The 24,419-nt window shown below is 40.1% G+C and overlaps 1 protein-coding gene across 3 annotated transcripts in view; it reads right to left on the bottom strand.

Moving 5' to 3' along the window:
- Positions 1–24,419, bottom strand: part of Tnip3 (TNFAIP3 interacting protein 3) — a 92,723-nt gene that overhangs the window by 52,174 nt on the left and 16,130 nt on the right. For all 3 annotated transcript variants that reach the window (XM_037203790.1, XM_037203788.1, XM_037203789.1), the window contains exon 2: positions 4,650–4,743. In XM_037203790.1, coding sequence (XP_037059685.1) covers positions 4,650–4,733 — 84 coding nt within the window. In that variant the 5' untranslated portion in view covers positions 4,734–4,743. The remainder of the gene's footprint in view (positions 1–4,649; positions 4,744–24,419) is intronic.

The following is a 24,419-nucleotide window of genomic DNA, read 5'->3' as shown; positions in this document are numbered from 1 at the left end:
TGCTCATGAAACTTTCTCCAAACTTAACCACATACTTGGACACGAAGCAAGTCTCAACAGATACAAGCAAATTGAAGTAACACACTCCATCCCATTTGACCACCACATCTTAAAGCTGGATATCATCAACAACAGAAAGTATATAAACTCATCACAACTGAACAACTTACTACTGAATCAAAAATGAGTCAAGACAAAATTAATAAAAAAATTAAAAACATTTTAGCATTGATTGAAAATGAAAACACAACATACCGCAAACTAATGGGACACAATGGGGGTGGTTCTACAAGGCAAGATCATAGCAATACAAAACAAATCAAAACAAAAAAATGGTGATATCTCATAATAGCAATTTGATGGTATACCTGAAATCTCTCAAACAAAACAAACTTTTAACATCCAAAAATAGTAGATAGTAAGAAATAATCAAAGTCAGAGCTGAAATCAATAAAATAGAAATGGCAACAAAAATAATGCAAAGAACCAATGAAACACGGAGTTGGTGTTTTTAGAAAATTAGTAAGATTGCCAAACTCAGCCAAATTAACTAAAAGACAGAGTAGCTCCAAATTAATAAAATTAGAGACAAAATGGGAGCATATCAGCAGACATCTGCTGTGGGATGTTCTGTATGGCAAATGTGTTGCTCTGATTGGTCAATAAATAAAACACTGATTGGCCAGTGGCTAGGCAGGAAGTATAGGCCGGACTAACAGAGAGGAGAAAAGAAAGAACAGGAAGGCAGAAGGAGTCACTGCCAGCTGCCGCCAGGACAAGCAACATGTGAAGATGCCAGTAAGGCACAAGCCACGTGGCAGGGTATAGATTTGTGGAAATGGATTAATTTAAGCTATAAGAACAGTTAGCAAGAGGCCTGCCACGGCCATACAGTTTGTAAGCAATATAAGTTTCTGTGTTTACTTGGTTGGGTCTGAGCAGCTGTGGGACTGGTGGGTGACAAAGATTTGTCCTGACTGTGGGCAAGGCAGGAAAACTCCAGCTACAGACATTTAAGGAATTTAGAGAATCATAAGGACGTATTTTAAAAATCTGTATTCCAGCAAACTATAAAACCAAAAATAAATAGATAAATTTCTTGATATATAGCATCTACCAAAGTTAAGCCAAGATTAGATAAGCAATTTAAACAGACTCATGACCTCTTGTAAAATAGAAGCAGTAATTAAAAGTTTCCTAACCAAATACAGGCCAGGGTCAAATGGACTCAAGGAAGAATTCTACTATACCTTCAAAGATGAAATAACACAAATACTTCTCAAATTATGCTACAAAATAGAAACAGAAGGAACATTGCCCAATTCTTTTTATGAGACCACAAATACCCTGATACTTAAACTGCAGAAAGATCCAACAGAGAAAGAAAATTACTGAGCAAGTTCCCTAATGAACATAGACGCAAAAATTCTAAATAAAATACTTACAACTGAATCTAAGAACACATGAAATACATCATCCACCATGATCAAATAGGCTTCACGCCAGAGATGCAGGGATGAAATTGTAAAGTAAATTGATATAAACATACTGAAAGACAAAAACCACAGGTCATCTCATTAGATAAAGAAAAAGCCTTTGGCAAGATCCAACACCCCTTCATGTTAAAAGTCTTGGAGATACTAGAGATACAAGGGTTATACTTCAAAATAATAGAGACAGTTTATCAAAAGGCCACAGATAACATCCACATAAAGAGATAGAAACTCAAGTATTTCCACTAAATTCAGAAATAAGACCAAGCATTCCACTTTCTCGATCTTATTCAATATAGTACTTTTAAGTGTTAGCTAAAGCAATAAAACAAAGGAGATCAAGAGAATGAAAATAAGAAAGGAAGTTGAAATCTCTTTTTATGCAGAAAGTATGATATTCTACATAAAGGAGCCTAAAGACTCCACCAGGAAACTTCTACAGCTAATAAACACATTCTTCAAAGTAGCCAGATACAAAATTAACACACAATAATCAGTAGCCCTCCTATATACCAATGATAAACAGACTGAGAAAGAAAGCAGGGAAACAATATGCCTACCACAACAGCCTGAAAAAAAAAAAGGAAAAAAAAATCTTAGGGTAACTCTAACCAAGCAAATGAATAATAAAAACTTAAAGGCATTGAAGAAGATACCAGAAAATGGAAAGATCTGCCATGATCATAGATGAGTGGAATTAATAGAGTGAAAATGGTCATCCTGCCAAAGGCTATCTACAGATTCAATACAATCAGCCTCAAAATTGTAACACAATTCTTCACAGAACTCGAAAGACCAATTTTCAGTTTCATATGGAAACACAAAAACCCAAGATAGCTAAAACAATCCTGAACTGCTAGGGTTATCACCATCCCTCATCTCAAATTGTATTACAGAGCTATAGTAATAAAAACAGCTATGATAATGGTATAAGAACAAAAATATTGACCAAAGGAATTGAAGACTCAAACTTAAGCCTACAAGCTTAATGGCATGCAATTGTTTGCAAAGAAGACAGAAATACACAGGGAGGAAAGGCAGAACCTTCAATGAGTGGTACTGGTCAAACTGGTTGGCTACAAGTAGAAGAATCCAAACAGAGCCATACTTATCACTGTGCACAATACTCAATTCCATATATATATATCAAGGACCTCAGCATAAGGCCAGATATACTAAATCTGATAGAAAAGCAAGTAGGGAGTAGTCTTGAACTCACTGGCACAGGAAAAGACATTCTGAACAGGAAATGAAAATCAGTATGGCAGTCACCGAGGAAGCTGGAAATCTGTCTACTTCAAGATCCAGCTATATCCCTCTTGGGTATTTAATGAAAAGACTCTCCATTTTTCTTCAGAGATACTTACTCAACCACGTTCATTGCTGCTCAATTCATAACAGCGAGAATATGGAAACAACCTAGATGCCCTTCAATAGAAATGATAATGAAGTATGTTTCCAAAAATGAAATATTACTCAACTGTTTAAAAAAAAATCACAAAATTCATAGGGATGTGAATTTACATGGACCTAAAAAAAATCACATATAGTGAAGTAATCTATACTCAAAATGACAAATTGTGTGTGTGTGTGTGTGTGTGTGTGTGTGTGTTCTCTTACATGTTAGCTTTTATGCCTTCAGTAGGCATGCTACAATCAATATAACCACAGAAGTTAGGTATAGAGTAAGAGACTAGGGGTAGGGGAAAGGATCACCCAAGGAAGATATAGAATATACAGCCATGGAGAGCCTAGGAGGGGGAGACTGGAACAGGAAGATTAAAGAGAGAGACAGGGAGGGAATAGTAGGAGGGACAGCCTCACTAAGGACTTCAAGCTATAACAGTCACAAGGGCAAGGTTACACCCAGTGGCTCTCAATCTGTGGGTCACAATCCTTTGGGGGGCAGGAACAATCCTTTCACAGGGGTCACTTAAGAATGTGAATTCATTGTTGTAAATTATCTATGATAGTAAATGTTTTCTTAGGGGCATTCAGTCCCCATTTCTCTACAGTAAATATTTGTTTCTGAGTTTGATAGTCTTCTCTCTGCTAATCCATAAATACTTTCCACAAAGATTATTAATTACTGATACAGACTGAAATTGTTATTATTTTTTATAAAATCTAAGGTGTTTAGCTTTCAACATCAGCCATAAATGCAAAAGTACTCACATTAGATCTTACAAATGATTGCTAGAGGTGGGTTCTAACTGTGGATTATCCAGAGCTGTACAGCTCCTGGTGTTTTATGATGCATTCCTGGAAAGCTGTCCACCACATCCTCAGTTCAAGTTTGATTTTAAGTGTTCTCTATTTACATAGCAGTGTTGTTGTGAGATAATCTTTTTGTACACTGTGAAGATGTGTCTTTGTCATGGCACCTTCTGATTGGTTTAATAAAGAGCTGAATGGCCAATAGCTAAGCAGGAGAGGATAGTGGGGATTTCTGGGGACAGAGAGAAAGAGGAGATGAATCTAGGTGAGTGGAGATGCCAGGAGACACTGAAGAATTTAGACATATGGTACAGAGGAGAGGTAACCAAGTCACATGACAGAATGTAGATTAATATAAATGTAAATTTAAGTTATAAGAGCTAGCTGGGGAAAAAGCCTAAGCTAAGGCCAAGCTTTCATAATTAATAAGTCTCTTTGTTGTTATTTGTGAGCTGGTGGCCTAAAGGAGAGTATAACTACACCAACAAACGTCTTCAAAGACAAGGAAATTAAAAGCCGAAATAATTCCTTTCATCGGTAAAGTGCTCCCACACCCCCGCCATTAAAGCAATGCAGAGGGAAATAAAATCAACAGCAAACAAACATGGGCGTGAATTGTGCTGATTTTAACCAACTGGGTCACATTCTCCAAAGGTGCCTTTGCTGTATTCAGTGTTCTTTCTAGTACTTGGTGTCATTCTTACTCTCCTGGAAGCCATGGTGCTCCACTTCAGCCCCCCTCCCTTGCTGCTCCAGGCTCCCCCTGATGCTTCAGGCTCCCCTTCGCAGGGGCCTTATACTGACTGGAGAAATAAGGTTTGTGCAGGTTCACACTCCCTTCTCAGGTATCAAAGAAGTTCATGGCTGACCATAAATGATTTGGGTGAACAAATTGTTAAGTACATGTTGAGATAAACTAGAAAGAAAATAGCTCCTTACCTTTGAAGAGTGGCCATTTCTGTGACTGAATGTGGCCTCTGGGGTGCCTGCTATCAGATCCCGGATTTTGTCATCGAGCTCCATGCTCTCACATCTGGCAAGGAGAAAGCAGGAAAGTCACATGGGACAAAGTTGATTAAAATTATCCAAGGATGCAGCGAGCTTACAGAGGATAGGAAGATGGCATTTGTGTAGGGTGACTCTCTGCAATCTTTCTTTACCAATAGGAACAACGAAATGCTGTACTCACAGTCAGTTACCTGCATTTTAGCTATGTTAACTTGAGTTCATTGAGTTCATAACTTGAGGATATTGTCTTGCTCTGTAAAATCGCACCCGGTAACTCTTGTAGGACAAAATTGTATCTATAGGACAACCTATTAACTCTGTGTATGTGTGTGTGTGTGTGTGTGTGTGTGTGTGTGTGTGTGTGTGTGTTTGTATGATATGCATGTGCACATGTCACAGCAGGCATAAGGAGGCTGGTGGTATTAGTTAGGTCTTCCCCTCCACCTTGTCTGAGGCGAGCTCTCTTTGTCACTCAAGCTTCTGGGACTATCATTTCCTCCTCCTATCTTGCCTTGGGGCTTCTGGGATTACAGATGTGTACTACTATGACTGGCTGTATGTGGGTTCAAACTTAGATTCTCATGATTCTGTGGCAAGTACGTTACCCTCTGAGTCATCTCCCCAAACAAGACCTCCGAAGAAACATATGAACTAAATTTTTAAAGATTAAATGAATACAGTTTGAGGAGAGAATTAGTAAAATGTAACATAGGTAATAAAAAAAATCACTGAAACCTAAAAGCAACAAATCTGGAAAAGTTAATATGATAGAATGATAGTATAATGTACATTTAATTAGCATCTCAGGAGCCAAAGAAAGGATTTGTTAGGGACACTATACACAATGACTGTGAAATTCCAGAAATATTATTTCCATTCTGTAGCCTCTCTTAACTATTTTTTCTCTGAATATCTTCAGTCAACCTGACAACAAATCCCACCCAAGGGAAAGGCCACTTCATAGCTGAGGACTATATTGAAGCTACTGTGAGGAGAATCTAACTCTGTTTCATTCTGCAGAGCACCACTGTGAGCTGTGCTCCATCCAGTGGCCAGTCACTGATGGCACTGGGGGCTTAGCATGCCCTTCAGTGCAAGCCCAGTACTCTTGTCTATTTGGTTGTGAGCCTAACCTTTCCAGGCTGAGACACTGTTCCAGCCCACAAGATCAGTATTCTTTCCCATTTGTGTTGGCATGAAAGAAAAAGCTTCTCAATAAAACACAACTCAAAAAAAAATCACATTAACTGTGGTATTTCTACACACACACACACACACACACACACACAGAGAGAGAGAGAGAGAGAGAGAGAGAGAGAGAGAGAGGAGAGAGAGGGAGAGGGAGAGAGAGGGAGAGAGAGAGGGAGAGAGAGAGAGAGAGAGAGAGAGAGAGAGAGAGAGAGAGAGAGACTCTGAGCCCCATAGATTAAGAAGGAGTTCTAAATTGTCTCCAAATAAAATAAACACGGAGATGGAAGGCCTATCAGTCTATCTGCATGGCAGTGGCTGCTTGGGCTGTGTGCTCTACCTGTGCTTTCTTTGTGAGGAGCTCCCAGGAGGAAGCAGTGACATCTAGGCTTATGATAAGACTTGCCTTTGCTCATAATTATTAGACCCAAAGTAAGCAACTGACCTTACTGCTCCATGTCTAGAATTAATGATCTCTCTCTCTTTTTTTTAAACAACAAAGCTAATTTTGCCTGTTTTTTGTTATTTGTAGCAAAAACAACAGCAACAACAAAAAACAATAAATAATGTAACTTGATGATCACATTTCTTTTCATGTTCCTCGCAGGCTGTGCAATGCCTGTACCCTACACCGTCACATACACCCTGCAGCACCCTGCTGCAAAAGAGAATTGCTTGGGCCACTGAGCACTTTCCATAGCCAGAAAGATTGAATAAGTACAGTGCAGAGTTTGAATCTCCTTCAAGGCTCCCATACTCCTCTAAGAGAGCTCCTAAAATCCCTTCAGTAACCATGTTGGCATTTTGTCCCTAACAAATACCCGAGAGGAACAATGATAAGGGGAAAGATGTGTTTCTGTTCAGTGTCCCAGAGGTTTTTGTCCAAGGCCAGCTGGATCAGTTGCTTTGGGATGGGTGTTGGGGGGGTGGCTAACATGACAGTAAAGATGAGTCTTGTGAGGGCTGGGCAGCAGAACAAACAATGACTCTGCCAGCAATTGTCCTCCTGCTTTGCCTGCCAGGCCGTCTGGCCCCCAGTCCTTCGGATGGTGACTGAGGGCAGATCTTCGCTTGCAGACATGCCCAGAGCGATGCTTTGCTAGTCCCCCAGGTGTCTCTCAAATCAGTCAACCGAATATCACAACCATCACAGAAACTACCCTACAACCTTCAGCTTCATCAGGCTCCTAAGAAGCAGCAGGACTGAAGGACACAGAAGGCCAGTCCCTCTGGGTTGCTTTCAGACTTATATTGTGATCCAGACTTGCCTGCCAAGAGGCCACCCTACTTCCTGGTATTACAACCTTTGGTAGAAAAACATGGTTCCGAGTGTTGAGACCACAGGCAGGAAGATCCCTTGAGAAGACCCACTCTGAGGTCCATGTCCTGAAAAGGTCTGGTTCCTCACTGCCTTCCTGACTTTTTCTTCTAGTCTCTCTTTCCTGTTCTTTCTTTAAAAGCACAAAAATTCAATTTGGCATAAGAGATAATGAAATGTTTAGTGACCTTGTTGGATATAAGGAAACATATTCAGATTTTGTAAGAATATTAACACATTTTTAATATTATCTAATCAATGTAAGAACTAAGTAGGTGAAAATATTTTGCACTTTGCTTTTAATTATCACAATCCCTTATGTTTTAGGAATTTCAATGCTCCCTAAAACCAAGAGAAATGCAGACTTGCTTCTTTTCTATAGAGTAATAATCCTGACAACTGGGGCAGAAATCGTTAACCTTGGGAGATGCCTGTTTTCTTTTTTGGTTGCTAATTAATTGTGTCCACATAGTTACATCCTTATTATAACACAATGAACTGTGGTTTGCAGTGGAGTATAAAACAAAACAAAAAACAGAGAAGCTGGGGAGACAGCTCAGTCTTTAAGTGTTTTCCTGGGATCTGAATTTGTTCCCCAAAACTTCAAAGCCACATCTCACCAAACACAGTCTTAGCACTAGGAGGGCAAAGCCATGTGGAGTCCTGGGGCTCTCTGTCCAGCTGTCTTAGTCAACTTGCTGAGCCCCAGATTGGTGAGAGAATACATTAGAAGAAAAAAAAAAGATGGACGATGCCTGAAGAATGTACCTCAGGTTGTCGTCGTCGTAACTTTGATATAAATGTGCATAGAAATTCCTCCCCCCCAACACACACACCACACATACTCATGACCACTTTAAAGCAAAGTTTCATCACATAGTTATTATAGAAATTAGTAGAGACAAGTGAGGACAGTATGCTAAGCCAATTGGACAACGAACTTTTGAGAACAAGCTTCCCCTGCTTCTATATGATTGTGTGAGCTGTTTCTCCACAAAGGACTATCCACCCTGGAACACAGTGGACCACCAGAGAGGACAGGGAGAGGGATGAGTAACTGCCAGGAATAGTCGGAGTTCTTGTGCTTTCATAATTAGTGCAAAGGTTTCCCAGTAGAAACATCTTCAAAACATTCAAAGTCCCCAAATGACTGGCTTCAATGCCATTGTTTACAACGCTCACCCAGGGTCATTTAATTATTTAAATTTTATGAGTTGATCAGAGCCAAGTCATTGCTAACCTGTAGAATCATTTCTGGTAGAAAAAACTCTTAAATACTATGGTTTATTGCCTAAGGGAAGCTTTGTGTCTAACCTTACACTTTTATTTTAGCAGTTCCTTCTTAGTTGATAATACATACACCCAATTCTTCAAGTTCTCTGTGACTGAACTGCCTTATCTTTTGGGATACTGCTGTGGAATAATTCTTCTTTACACTGTGAAGATGTGTTTCTCTCATTGTTAATAAAAAGCTGATTGGCTGGCAGCTAGGCAGGATTTGGGGGGCAGGAGGATGCTGGGAAGAAGAAGGGCAGAATCTTGGAAGTCAGCCACCAGATGCTGAAGAAGCAACATGGGAGCCTCAGGTCAGCACATAGATGAATGGAAATGAGCTGATTTAAGTTATAAGAACTAGCTAAAAATAAACCTGGGCTATTGGCCGAGCATTTATAATTAATAGTAAGTCTCTGTGTGGTTATTCTCAGAGCCAGCAGTCCCAATGAGAAAACTCCACCTACAGGATATCTTGTTTATTCATGAGTTGAATAAAACCCTGGGCAGATGCCTGTGCCTGAGTCATACTTTCAGCTTCTTGCACATTGTATGTTAACACCACTGGGCACCTGCTTCTTTCTTCCTGGCCTTGGTGGTGTACAGTGAGCACACAATTCAAACAAGAGGACTTGGTTCCATGGTCACGTGATATATCTGTTTAATTAGCACTGGCATGTAGGTAAATTTCTGGAGAAAATAACAGCACTCAATAAACAAAACAGAAAACTGATTGGGGAATATTATTTTAAGGGGTGTTACTTTGTTTATGTTGCATTTGTTTAACTCTGTGAAGCTGTGTTACTTTGCCTGTTTAGAACACCTGATGGTTTAATCTAGAGCTGAATGGCCAATAGCAAGACAGGAGAAACTATGGGTGAGGCTGGCAGACAGAAAGAATTAATAGAAAGAGAAATCTGGGAGAGAAAAGAAGAAAGAGTGAAGCCAGGTGGTGGTGTCATACACCCTTAATCCCAGCACTCGGGAGGCAGGTGGATCTCTGTGAGTTTAAGGCCAGCCTGGGCTACAGAGTGAGTTCCAGGAAAGGGGCAAAGCTACACAGAGAAACCCTGTCTTAAAGAAACCAAAAGGAAAAAAAAGGAGTGAGAGAAGGAAGAGGACATCAGGGGCCAGCCACCCAGCTAAACAACCAGCAATGGAGTGAGAAAGAAAGGTATACAAAAACAGAGAAAGGTAAAAGCCCAGAGACAAAAGACAGATGGGTTAATTTAAAGTTAACAAAAACTGTCAAAAAAACAAGCCAAGCTAAGGCTAGGCATTCATAATTAAGAATAAGCCTCTGTGAATAATTTATTTGGGAGCTATGTGGTAGGCCCCCCCAAAAGAGAAAAAACAAACAACAGAAAACCACATTTCTGAAGTCACCAGGAGACCTCTTAGTTCATCTCCTATGTGACAGAGAAGCCAGTCTCAGCAGAGCAAAGGGCAGATAGTAAAGCCAGGACAAGGATTCAGAGTTATTGCTTTCCTCCTTCAGTGTACACATGTCCTGCCCATTCACTGTTAGAGTCACAATTTGAGCTTTTGTCTTGTGTTACAAGCTTTGTTTTCAAAGGAAAGATTCTAGAGAACCAAGATTGAAGTATGTAACAAGGAAAAATTGGCAGTAGTTTTTTTTCTTTTTAGGTTTTTTCGAGACAGGATTTCTCCATGTAGTTTCGGTGCCTGTCTGGGTCTTGTTCTGTAGGCCAGGGTGGCCTCCAACTCACAGAGATCTGCTTGCCTCTGCCTCACAAGTGCTGGGATTAAAGGCATGTGCCACCGCTGGCCAGCAGTAGATTCTTTTTTAATGGAAATGCTTCCAGTTGCTCAAAGACCAGGAGTAGATAACCTAGACAGAGAAGTGTGGCTCAAAAGATGCTATCAAGTCTTAAAGTTCTACATGTTAGTTTTTACTAGTATATGCTTTGTAACAGTTTCATCCGAGATAAAACATTGTCATGGAGGGAAGCTCATCAAAATGCAGAAGGAAAACAAGTTAAAGGTTTCAAGAAGTCCCTGAAGCTGACTAGATTCATGGGCTTCTCCCTCTCTGAGGTTATACTCATCGAGGAATGTGAAGATTCTCTGAGACCAGTGGGACTGCCTAGAAAGAGGCTCAGACCAACTAAATAGCAAGGAAGAGACATTTTCACATCTAGAATTGCCTGCAAATTGTGCTATGTGCTTCAGGGTTCCAGCTCCCATGACCTGTCACCCATGCTGGAATTTTGATGATGCAGTTATGTGAGTAATTCTTGCTTTTGGATGTGAAGCCTTACTTGAACTCCTGTATGAAACCCTAATAAATTAATTGGCTCACCAAGTTGGATTTTGATGGTACCCTTCCTTTTGTTTGTTGTGGGTCCCTATCTGGGATGAGTAGATTTTCATCCACAGCTCCTCAAGAACATTGTCACAAAACAGTATGATTGATACTTACATATGTTCTTGGCTTTTCAAGGAGAAATTAATTAGTCAACAAAGGAATTGCTTGTGGGCTTTAAGTTATTAAGTCTTAATGTTCTAGTTACCATGCTAATGAAAACATTAAGAGTTGTGGCTTGAAAAGCAGGAGAAGAAAAAGCATAGAGTCTTTAAAGGCTTTTTATTAGTTTTACATTTACTTATTTATGTGGGTCAGTTCTTTTCACCATGTGGGCCACAGGATGCCATCAGGCAAGCCTGTTGGCAATCACCTTTACTGGCCGAGTCCCAGGATGACCCTCAGATAATTTGTAAAGTAGTATTGTTCTTATGCAAGAAGAAATGTTTCCAAAGCTATCTCCAAGGTGATATGTTTTTAATAATGTAAATAATGCTCTAAAATTGCATTTCATTTCTGACATTAATGTCCAGGTGACCAGGATGTGAACATTGTTATTGCCCTCCAGCATTCTTGGCTGGATTCTTACGTATATTTCCTACATTTTTAGATATACCAGATCACTCTTCTGTTATCACATGCACAGGGCAAAGTTCTTGTGGCTATGTTTAGAAGAACCACCAACACAGAGAAGCCAGACTAGAGCAGATTCACTCTGGCTGCCTTTGCTGTCTGGTCTTTCATCTCTACCTGGCTCATTCGAGTTGGAAATACTGTACTAATTTATTGGTGTCTCTAGAGGGCGCTCTGCATCTAGTTCATTTAGAAATCATTGTTGACTTTGGTTCCTTGAGGTTTTCATCTTGAATTTTAACTTCCAACATTTTGTTGAAGGATGGAGAGATGATAGATGGAGGGGCAGAAGGTGTGCTTTACATGTGAATAAAAATTGTGGCTCATTAATTTTTAATCCATTTTTAAAGTTTTAATAAAAATATTTTGGTTCAAATATCATGAATTAGCATTTCTGCTTTGTACAGAGACCATGCTAATCTTTAAATTACCACGATTTTAGTAGCTGGACAACCAAAGAAAGCACCTCTTTTTTGAAAAAAAAAAATGAAGTATCTTTGCAATCACAACCCATGTTGGATATTGTGTACAGCAGAATTATAAAGCAGTTGTCTTCCTATGTGCACCATGGAACCTTTCAACGGGTCTTGATAAATGTATAGAATAACCCCTCATGAAGTAGCATCCAGGGATGATTTGATTGAGCATGTTCTGTAACTTTTTCCATCTCTAACACAGGGGCTTTCTCTTAATAGCATGACAAAAGGGAATGGGAGATGCTACCTGAGATTAAAAGAATTGTCACATATGTAAACCTAGACTATAGGGATCGATATTCTTCTCTTCACCATCTTCATATGGATATGAAATTTATGAACTTAGGATTTCTTTTTGTTCTAGAAAACAGGGAATCCTCCTTCAAGAACTGCTTAAGTACTTTCAACATCAAAGTAAACAAAAATAAAGTCACAGTTTAGGGCTTGAGAGTAGCTCAGTGGTAGAGTGTCTACTTAACATGTGCTCAGTGCCAGGGTTCAGTCCACAGCACAAGCAAGGGCACTATAATTAGCAAATAAACTATTAGTTTATGCCAATAACAATTTGTTATGAAGAACGGGATGTTTGTATAATTTCATTGTATCCTGATCAAAATATTATTTGGTATTAAAGTCAATACTAAAGAATAACTTAGAGACTCTTGGGGCTGGGGAGACGGCTCAGTCAGTATAGTACTTGCCATGCAAGCATGAAGACCCAAGTTCGATCCCCAGCCCTCACATGAAGAAAAAAAAGAAAAGGCCAAATATGGAGGCAATTCTGCCCCTGGAGGGCTGGTGGCAGGAGGATCCCTGAAGCTCACTGCTGACCAATTTAAGAGAGATTCTGTCAAAATTAGGGTAGAAAGTATCTGAGGAAGATATCTGATGCTAGCCTCTTATCCTATACACACTCAAGTGTGCACACACATGTGCATGCACACACATGCACACTCACACATGCTTGTGCACATATTCACACACACAGACATATACATGCATGTGCATGCACACACATATACACACACATGCACAGACTCATGCACACAGGAATGTACAAATGAGAATCTTGGTAGATAGCTGCAGCTTATACAAATGATAGTCAAACATCATCAGAAAATTCCAAACTATAATAAGATAATAGAACACATTAAAATAGCTTATATCCACAGTATTTCTGCTAATAATTAAAACCAGGATATAATTATGGGAAAATGTAAGTGCAGAGAAGCTGGGAGAATTTCTACAGGGCATTAATTTGTAATGTTCTGTAAGTTCAGTCATGAATTCCAAGGAAAGAGCAAAGAACTCTCACAGAGTACAAGACAGAAAAAACAGGGAACAGTAAATGTCAGGCTGGAGCCTAGACTGAGTCCTTTCTAGTCCTGTTGGAATGAAGGATTGACAGGGGAATTGGTAAAACTTGAATGAGGTAGTTTTGTGTCAGTGTTCATCTTCTGATTTAATGGTTCTCTTGTGGTCCTATTAGAAGAGGTTGTTGCGTGTAGGAACCACACAGAAAACCATCCAGAAATAACCCTCATCCAAGTGACTGAATTAAAAAAAAAAAAAGTATAATTCTTTAAAATTCTATCTTAAGTTTGGAGTTATTTTAAAAGTCAAACTATTATCCTTAAGAACACTAAACTTCTAAAAAGTTCTAATTAATACTTAAACTATTCTATGTTCAATGTAGGAGCCATGTTGTAAAGATGAAATGGATCATTAGGTAGTAGGAATTAAGATGGCAGCCCTTAGGTCCAAAGCCCCATCCCCCAAAGATGGCAGAGTTGGTGACATTGTCCTAGACAGAAGGATAGTTATCCAGTAAACAAGTCTGTAATTGGGTGTCTGTTTACTAGAAAAGCAGATCTCCTAAGGCTGGTTCCTGTTTGCCAGGAACCAACCTTAATCCTCCAGGACACTCCCTTAACATTCCCCCAGAGGTCAGTCTGGACAGCCAGTATCAGCTCAGATCCCCACCCTGCTTATTGTCATATAAAATCTGCCTGCTTTTCTGTCACGTTGTTCTTTTCTCTGCCATGCCCTACCCCCTCCCATGGCCTTGGCAGTTTAATGCCCAATAAACCTTTCTTTTTACCCACAGAGGGAATTAGTTTCTCTCCACCATTGCTGATACTTGGTGCCCCAAACCTGGGAGGGACATTGGGTTCCACCCAAAAGCCTTGTTCCTCATAGCTAAACCAAACTGCCCATTATAGACCCTCCTGGGTCTGAATCAGTTTTTTCTGCTGCCTCCTGCCTCCCACAGCACCTCTTCGGTCACTTCTCCACCTGCACTAACCACTTGTACTTCCTCATCTACTCTGCTAAGCACCACTTTGTAGCTGCCTGCTCTCTCTCTCTCTCTCTCTCTCTCTCTCTCTCTCTCTCTCTCTCTCTCTCTCTCTCTCTCTCTCTCTGGCTCACTGGAGCCCATTTCTCTCTCTTGGTTCCTGGAACCTACTACTATTGCTACAGAAGTTGTGTGTCAGGTAGTTTCTCTATGCCTCATGGGCACCCTATTCTAAGGAGGAGGGGTACCTCTCTACTGATCCTAGACATCTTTCTCAGAGGTCTCTTTCTCTTTGCAGACATCCTGGAATTGAGGCTGTCATCACGGCACTTTTCCTTTTCCTCCCGTGTCTCATTTCCTGTTACTAGAATCCTCTGGGCAGGAGTCCTGCAGGCCTTTCCTAAGTCTCTCCCACCTCCTCTTTGCTCTTCTGGAAATTGTTGTCTCCATTCCTGCCTCCGCTGTCTCCCTCCTGAAGCTTGCTCTGTTTCTAGCCACAGATTCTTTCCGTTCCTGCCAGGCGGTGGTGGCACAGGCCTTTAAAAAAAAGTTCTTTCCATTAAGAATTAGAGTCGTGATTCCTTCCCTGCCTTTTCCAATCTCTTCCTCCTCAGACTCAAGAGATTCCACTAAGCCTCACTGCCTTACTGCAAACAGCTTGGCCTCAGTACAAACTCAGTAATCTGTCTCAATGGCCAGAAAATGGCACACCCATTGCCACATTCTCACAAATTGTGACAACTTCTGTCACCACACAAACAAATGATTCAAAAACTCCCATCTCTAAACTTCCTCTTCTCTCCACTCTTGAAAATCTTCCATCTCTAAACTTTCTCTTCTCCCACTCTTAAAAATCTTGCATCTTTAAGCCTTCTTTGCCCTCCTTCTGATCTTATAGAGATTCTGACAATATGTGCAATTTGTCATACACTGTTCTCTTTAGAAAAGCTGGCTGTGTAGCTGGGTTGTGGCCTGCTCTATCCAGATCCACAGATGCTTGTTCAAAAGTTCCCTCCAAAATCGCTGTCCTGTATGAGGCTATCCATCTGACTCTGTGACAAGGAGAAGAAGAGCAGATGAGGACAGCCCAGGAAGATATGATATGCTTAAAAACAGCTAAAAAATAAACTGTTCCCAATAGAAATCACTACTGCTATCTCACACTCCTTTCTGTGGTTTTCATTACTATCTTTAAAAATGACAAAATGCAATCACAGATGTTTACCTCTCTGAATAAACCCTCTCATATCTCTAAAAACTTCTGCCAAAGTATAAATGCTTTAATCTCAGAATTTGTAAAACCATTGTATAAACTCTTTATCTCAGTATTTGTAAATTTATTGGATGTGATTTAAAATATCTGTAAAATCTGTAACAGAAAGTTAATCTTAACACTTGTAACAGAAAGGGTTGATAGTTTAAAAATTTATACACAGGTAATCTCACTCTGTTACAGCATGCTTGTATGCAACATGGATTCAACTCTTGTTTAGGAAAATAGACATTGGGAGTCAGGAGTGTGTGTACCTGATGGGCTCACCTTGTGTAAGTAGCAACCATGTGGCTTCCTGCCATCTTAGCTGATGGCCTCATCAGAATGGAAGTAACCGTGTGGCTGGCAGTAATCTTTACTAAGGATAGAGAGGGGCGTAACATGAGACTTTTTGCCCTTTTGGTTAAGTTGATTGATTACATGGTGTGAACTAACTATGGCAGCATCCATAAAATAATCAGTCCTGTGGTCTCTGTTTATGTGTTTCATTTTTTTAGACTGAGGAGGCAACAGCAGGCCTCCAAGATATTTTAGATTAGGATGGATTTTTGTATGATGATTTTTGCCCTGAAAGTGAAAAATAACAGGTGAAGATAAAACCACGAACAAGGTTTATGGAAAATAGGACTTAAAAACAGCATATACATGATGATTAAGGTTCATAAGTTCCTAAAGTGATATAATGGTCTGCTCAGGATAAAAGAGACTGACTTATTGATGTATGTCTGATGGCTTATGTCTTTGTTAACTGTATTCGACACCAGGTTTCAAAAAAATCTTCTATATAAGGAACAACAAATATTTGATGAATAAGGTTTATGTTGCTAGAGTTTTCCTGCCTTGCCCACAGTCAGGACAAATCTCTGTCACCTGCCAGTCCCACAGCTGCTCAGACCCAACCAAGTAAACACAGAGACTTATATTGCTTACAAACTGTATGGCCATGGCAGGCCTCTTGCTAACTGTTCTTATAGCTTAAATCAATCCATTTCCATAAATCTATACCTTGCCATGTGACTCATGGCTTACCAGCGTCTTCACATGCTGCTTGTCATGGCGGCGGCTGGGAGTGTCTCTCCCAGTCTTCCTGTTCCCTCAATTCTCCTCTCTGTTAGTCCCGCCTATACTTCTTGCCTAGCCACTGGCCAATCAGTGTTTTATTTATTGACCAATCAGAGCAATTTAACATACAGACCATCCCACAGCAGGTTTATGAATTCCTAAGGTTCATTTAGACTAGCAAAAACTGACTTGAAGATGTATGTCTAGCTTCTTTGTCTTTGCTAAGCTTTAGCTTTTTGGATAAACCAAGTCATACTAGACATTGTGATAGTCTGTAAAGGCACACTATGAGAGGATCAGAAAAGTAGAGTTGCCAGTCTCTCAGTAAACTGTATTTATTTATGGTTTAAAGTTTTATTTTGATGCTAAAGAGATCTTCAATTCAAATTTTTGAGGCTTAAACTTAACAGTGATAACTATAAAATCCTAATCTTACAGAAGCTATTATCTTGTTGTAAACTGTTAAAGATAACCAAGACATACAACTTAATGGTAAGTCGCCTTATACATGATCAAATTCTTCAATGTCCTCAGACTGTTTCTAGTCTTGCTAAGTACAAATGTAACTCATTCATTGGGACAAGATGTAGCCTTCTGTATTATGTTGTCAAGGTTAAGCCTGAAGCAATTAACAAAAAACAAGCAGTTTCTTTAAAAATTGCTTATGCTTAATAGGTTAGATGATGGCCTTCAAACCCCTCAGAGAAATCTGCTGAATATGGCATGTAAGATGTTTAATAAAAAAGGCTTACCCTGACAGACATAAATACCAGCTTCTAGCAGTCCTGTGGCTATCTCCAAAGAAGACTACACCTGCTTCAAGTGTGGTAACACTGACCATTGGGCAAAAATGTTTCACCCGCTGCCAGGGCCCTACCTATACTATGAGCACTGTTAGGGAAAGTTCTCCACTCTGCTTTGCCAAAGTAGGCCAGTTCCCCAAGTTCCTCCATAAGAAAATCTTTCAGATTTTCTGGTCTGGTGGTTGAAAACTTAAGAATAACCTGTGTGGCAGTCCAAGACTGATGACATGTGCCACCAACAAAGCCATCGATAATATCACCATGGAGGAGTCAGGCTGTCTGCCCAGGTAGCAAGTGATTCTTTATGGTTCTTAACTGATACTGAGGAGACTTGGTTTACACTTCCTACTCAAACGTGTCCTTCTCAGAGCTCTGTGATGTCCTTGATAGAGAGCCCCAGCTTTATCAGACAGTTTAGCAGTAGCAAGCCAACCTCAGCCAGCCCCTCCCCCAAAGCTGCAGCTACCAGATAGCCCATTCATAGCTGGAAAGCCTGCTTTCACCTTAACATTTTGGCTTTCCAGTAACTTTGGGTTCTAGGGATGGACATGTTACTTGCAGATGATACATCTTTAAAAATCTAAAAAAAAAAAAAAAAAAAAAAAAAAAAAGTTTAAATAAAAAAATTACCTGCCAGCCTGAATTGATTTCATCTATAAAATTCAGGCCTTTCCTTTCCTAGAGCTCCAGGTCTCCCACCGAAAAAGACAAACAGATTTCAATGTAAAAGCAAACTCAAGCTACCATACTGTCATTATTGCCAAAAATTTACTTTTTACTAGTCCTTTATTTAAAAGAGCTTGCTTTTCAGTGATTGCTTTCAGTAATCAAATACCTATGTCTTGTGGTCAATGATTAAATGTTTCAAAAAGCTTTAAAGTTTTAAGTTGTAAAGGTCTGAGGAAGTGATTTAAGGGGTATGAGTGTCAGTTGTGAAGGTCTGAGGAAGTAATTGTAGGTGTGAAAAATGAGACTTAAAGATGATACATATGATGTCAAAGTTTAAAATTAATCAGTAGAGTTGTGAGAAGTTATTAATCTAGTCTTGGTAATGGGTATATTATCAAAGTCACAGACTGAAAATTTAAATTTCCTTTGATGGTTTCCTAAATATAAACTTGAAATACTTTTGATTGTCCTGTCCAACATATGTCAAAAATCTCTGTCAACTCTATATGTTCAGCCCTCTGGACAGAGGAGCATTTGCTTTTATTCCAGAACTACCTTTTTGGTCCTCAAGCTCTTTCTCTTCATTCTCTTTTGCTTTTCTGTCTTATTACAATTGAATTCTTATGCTTCTACAATGTTGATAACTGTAGTAGCTTGAATATGAATAGCCCCTATTGGCTCATATATTTGAATACTTAGGGAGTGGTACTATTTAAAAGGATTAGGAGGTGTGGCCTTGTTGGAGAAAGTGTGCCACTGGGAGTGTGCCTGGAGGTTTCAAGAGCCCAAGCCAGACCCAGTGACTCTCTTCCTGCTGCCTACAGATCCAGATGTAGAACTCTCAGCTACTTCTCCAACACCGTGTCTGCCTGTGTGCCACCATGCTTCCCTCCATGAAAACAATGAACTAAACCTCTAGAACTGTAAGTAATACCCAATTAAATGCTTTTCCTTTACAAGAGTTCCATGGTTGTGGTGTCTCATCACAGCAATAGAATGCTGACAAAGGCAATAATTTCAGGATTTATTTTGCTATGGCTCAAAGGTATAAATAAGTCTGCTAGAGCTCTCTATAGGCACTTACTAACTGCTTTTTCTACAATAAGGATTCCAGTGCAGATTACAGACAGTGGTCATACTAACATTTCTAAAACATCTCTTTTGTCACCTTAAAAGATTCATGCAAGCTCTTAAGGATTGTGACTTGGATCCATCTGTCATGGGTCAAATAGACCCCTTTCTCCCCTCCTGTTGGATGTGTGTTCTCTTTATCTTCCAGACTTCCCAGGCAAAGACACAGACCTGGAAGTAGCAGGTGAGCTACTCTTTAGCTTACCTTCTGTCCCAGCTGATTTCTACTCAGCTGACATACACCATGCAGGAATCAACTGTGACCTTGAATCTGCTCCAAATCAGACTCATCTCCCTAGCCACTGGTGACCCTGCAGAACTGGCAAGCCCTGGACATGCTGAAAGCCAATATGAACCAATCTGAAGTGAAAAAGAACTGTCTTACAAACTACGCCCTACAAGATCTGACTCCAATTTGGAATTCTTGCTATGGTCTTCTCTGAGGCTCTGGTTTCTATTGCCTCCCTGGCCCACTGCTTGCTATCCTTCTCATAATGGTTGTTCCTTGTCTTTTCTGGTTCCTTCAGGAAAGAATTAGTGAAATTACCCAAAGGTCAGTAAACCAGATGCTTCTGATGGAATTTCCTTAGTTTTCTTACCATAACCTGCCAGCTTTATCCCCTGTTTTGGACGGGCATTCCAGACTCCACTCTTCTCAAGAACCCCATCACCGAGAAGCAGCCAGAAGACTCATCATCCCTTACCAAAAAAAGGCTGAATTATTAGGTCCAAAGCTGCCCCTCACCTTAAAAAAAAATTCAATGCTGACGACATTGTCCTAAACAAAAGAAATTCGACAGGTATTCAGAACAATTATTGTCGGGTAAACAAGCCTTAAAAAGTGGGTTTACCAGAAAAGCAGATACCCTAAGATGAGTTTCTGCTTGCCAGAAACCACCCTTAATCTTTCAGGAACCCCTTTAACCTTTTGCCAAAGGTCAGATAGTTCCTGGTCAACAGCCTATATCAGCTCAGATCCCCAACCTTGCTGGCTGTCATATAAAATATGCTTACTTTTGTGCCATTTGCTCTTCTCTCTGCCCTTCAGAAATGGCCTTAGCAGTTTGATCCCCAATAAACCTTTCTACCCACAGGCTGGTACAGTTCAGCAGTTTCCCTACACCACCACTTAGAGAGTTTTCTCTGGGATTTGTGAAGTTAATGCAAACTAAACTAAACAAATAAAGGACCATCACTAAGTCACTTTGTACTGATGAGCACCAAATATTCCAGAAAATGAAAGGAATATTCCCATTGTGATATTTGAATTCCAAATTGTAAAATACTCAACATAAACAAAAACTCAGAACTGGAAGGTTTTCACCTCCCTGTGGATCTCTCCATGGAACTCCTCTCACAGAAGCCTACCCTTGAAATACACACCGGCTCCATGTTCATGAGAAAAAAAGGAAATGAGTAACAATTTGTTTTAACTCAACAAACTTTCTATAAGTCCTCTTTGTGTATGGCCCATTAACTTTCAGAATTGATTGCATATATCTTTATTATTTTAATGAAGTTTAGATAAAAGAAATGTGCATAAAATTATTTTTTAATTATACTTTTTATTAAAATATAAACATTATGTCTTTACACACCAGAGAGCATCACATAAGTGGATATTTAGTACAGTGTTGTTTTTATGCAAAAGCTGCCCAAACAATTATTTTCTACTCATTTCTGACTAAAGGGAATGGATTGTTCACTCCTAAACAGAATGCCCAAACAGAGTCCTCTTTATCTTTCATGAAATGTTAAGATATTGTTTACATATGACAACTATCAAATGTGTTTCACATGAAGAATTAGCAAAGAAAATACTTGCTGCAAAACTAATTGCTTTTCTTCATTAATTTTCCTAGGCTTGATATAAAGGCCAGTTTCATGTTTGTGGAACTGTAACTACACAAATTCTGAAAGAAATAGTTCTAAAATTGAAGCATTTTGAATATTTGAAAAGATAGAGGAGCTTCATGTAACTGTAATTTCCAGAATAATCTACTCAGGCCAGATAATCTATTGTTTAAAATGGGGATGGGGTAAGGGAAATAGCGTTGAGGAGCAGCTTGTCTAGCATGTGCAAGGCCCAGAGCTTCACCCTAAACCAAGGGAACCTGGGAGGTCTCTGGAAGTCAGGACCACCTCCCATCTTACAGGTGAGGAAGCTCAAGTTTACAGATTCAGTCACCTGCCCAAGGCAAGGTCGAAGCCACAAGCATTCCACCTAGGAACTAATGATGCATTTTCTATGTGTAGAATGAAGGTGCGCATTCCTCTATTTACTGTTGCAGATTTTGCATCTACAAGTAATGATGTGATAAAAATAAATTTCAAATTTGTGCTTGTAGATGGCTGACAATAGTTAACAAATTACCTAGAACTAAGGCTATAAAAAGAATTAAGCTGTGTCTGGATGTGGTCTCTTTTCTTTTCCCAGCAAATGGGTCCCATGGATGCAAGGAACTTGAGTGGTCAGGCTTGGTGGCAAGAGGTTTTATGTACTGAGATATCTCACCAGCCCCATTTTCTATGTTTATATTTTTTCTTCAAAACTTGGAAATTTGGATAATGTCTTATATTTTACTTTTTCTAATCACTTTCTTAAAGATACGAATGACAAGTGAAAATCATTTGGAAAACAGCGAGCTACTGCCAGGGTGATACAGAAACCACCTCAAAATCTTCAGGCAGATGGCTCTTAAACCTGTTTTGCGGCTTCAGCGTTAGGACTGAGATACTCTGAAGAACACAGGTCCAAGCTAAGCACACAGTGGATCTATCCTTAACCTCATTAGAAAGCTAAACACAGACAAAACACTGGGACTCATCCAAGAATCCAGAGGAATTTGAGGCTATGTTCAAGAATCTTTATCCAAAATGCATGGGCTACCATGAGTGGGGGGAAAGGCTTGGCTGTGTGGTTCTGGTAAATAAGGAGACCTAGGTAAGAAATCAAAGACCTTATCCCAGAGCAGCAGAATGCCCTACTGTAGCTTCTGTAAGGAAAACCTTCTTTAATGACACAGATGTCAGACCCTCACTGAGGGTCCAGTCCAAGCAAAGACCATTTAAATTTCTGAGCTGGGAGTCCAGAAGTAGGTGCTTTGTTACCATGCACAAAGCTTTGCATTTCATACCTAGATATCTCCCCACACATCACACACACACACACACACACACACACACACACACACACACACACACACACGGAAGCACACACACACAGAAGCACACACATACTCACTCACACAATAAGTATAGCCCTTTAAAAATAGCATGTTAAAAACAATAGAAAGAATGGCTAGGTGTTTAGTGAGAGGATGTACTTTTCTTCTTAGAAATCCCAGCTTCCACGCAGTTGCTGATGAGGCCATAGACGTGAAGCTTTGTGAGTCTACCTACTTTTCTGCACAACTTTCTCTTCTCTTCTTTGTGTCTCCTTTCTAAGCATGCTTTCCCAAACACATTAGGCTTTCCGACTCTTTCTTGAAAGCACATCCCATTCCCCTCTGGCATTACAGTAGCCTTGTGCTATGTGGCTGCTTGTGGACCTCCAATGCTGCTAGCCTAACTCAAAAGCATCCCTTTTCTCCCTCCCTTCATCTTCTACTGCTCTGTGGAAGCTGAGGCTTACAGCACTCCTGCCCCAAGGTTATTCCTTTCAAATCTAATCTCTGGTGAAATTGTCCTAAAGATTTAAAACAAACAAACAAAAATACAGCTTATACTTGAAAATTTAAGTAGTTTCAGAGATGGTTTGTATCGACAAAATTGTGAAAAGCGAATGCTTCAAGTGACCACATCTACAGTACTATGCCTCAAAAAATTGACATGGTCCTCGGGTGTTTAAACTTGTTTTTTTTTTTTTTTTTTTTAAGGACAAAGTGTTGAAGAGAATAACCAAAGAGATTTAAATTAAGTATAAATCTGTAAGTAGATCTTCTGGATCCTTGCTGAAAGCCAGAGATGCAAAGTTGCAAAACAGCTTAAGAGAAAGTGAAATTCTGGAGCAAGCCAGACTTGAAAAACCTGGAGGGTTGTAGCTGGCCTCAAAGAGAATTACACACAATTCAAACAAAAAGTGACCTGGACACAGTGGCCCATGCTTGTAACCCCAGCACTGGAGAGGCAGGGAGAGGGGACAGGAATTTAAGGGCAGCCTGTCCCAGAAAACAAGTAAGGAGTCAGCATGGGGCCTGTCAGAAAATATTCCTGCTACTCTTGTGTTGGAAATACCCCAGGGTAGCCTAGAAGGATCTCTGGGTGGCTTGGTGGATACACAGGAGAAGCCGACACCCAGAAGGCCCTGGGTGTAAGCGTAGCTCAGGAGATGGAAGAGGAAAAGACAATTGGTAACCAGCAGTTACAGATTTTAACCCCTGACAAGATGAGATTAAGTTTCTCACTGAACTGATTCTTATCTCCTTCAATTCCCCTGCACTCAACTGGAACTGATTTTGGGTGCCAAGCTGCAGCAGCCAGAAAGCAGTGTTCCAAAGAAGAGAAGATGCTCATACATACACCGTGAATCACAATGTGTCAGGCAGAGCATCCTTGTGGTACCCTAAGGGAAACATTGAGGTTCAGGAAGCTGTGAGGTGACATCAGAGCAAGTGATGTATCAGGTGGCTCGTCTACCTTAGAGATTGCTGACCCACACTTGGCTTGAAGGGTGATGGTGGAGATTTTTTGTTGTTGTTGTTGTTGTTGTTTTGTTTTGTTGCTTGTCAAGCCCAGATCCTTTGAGTGGTGTTCCTGCCCAGGGGAAAAAGAGCTGGCTGTGCAGGCCAGTGAGGCCCAGGGGATGGTGCATGGCCACTTTAATGGACATTGTCACAGTTGGGGTGACATTTGGCATTTACTCTGTTTGTAAGATAGGATGATGTGACCACTTTTACTTGGTTCCTTTCCTGTCCCCCAAAGGACAGAGATATCCTCCTGAAGTTCCCCTACCTTTGTTACCACCCAAACCAGGGACAGCAACCACACCAGCAGGATGCAGAACAACGGCTTTACCAACCGTGGAAGACTTTTTTGCAAAGAAGGCACTACAAGAATCAGAGTCTTTTTTTTTGCATAATCTTGAACCAAGTAGAATATTGACAATCTAAGATTTCTCAAAAAACTTTATAGGAAGGCCCTCACTACTCCTTATTTAGACCCAGTTTCTCAAAACTGTACCTAGTTAGAACTCGCCAGGCTGTGGGGGTTTTCCACACTTCTGAGCAGCGTTTTTCAACTTTACACAGAGCTG

This window comes from Peromyscus leucopus, chromosome 3 (assembly GCF_004664715.2).
Source record: "Peromyscus leucopus breed LL Stock chromosome 3, UCI_PerLeu_2.1, whole genome shotgun sequence".
In the NCBI taxonomy this organism is placed as follows: Eukaryota; Metazoa; Chordata; class Mammalia; order Rodentia; family Cricetidae; genus Peromyscus; species Peromyscus leucopus.
This window is presented reverse-complemented; position numbering and strand designations above follow the sequence as displayed.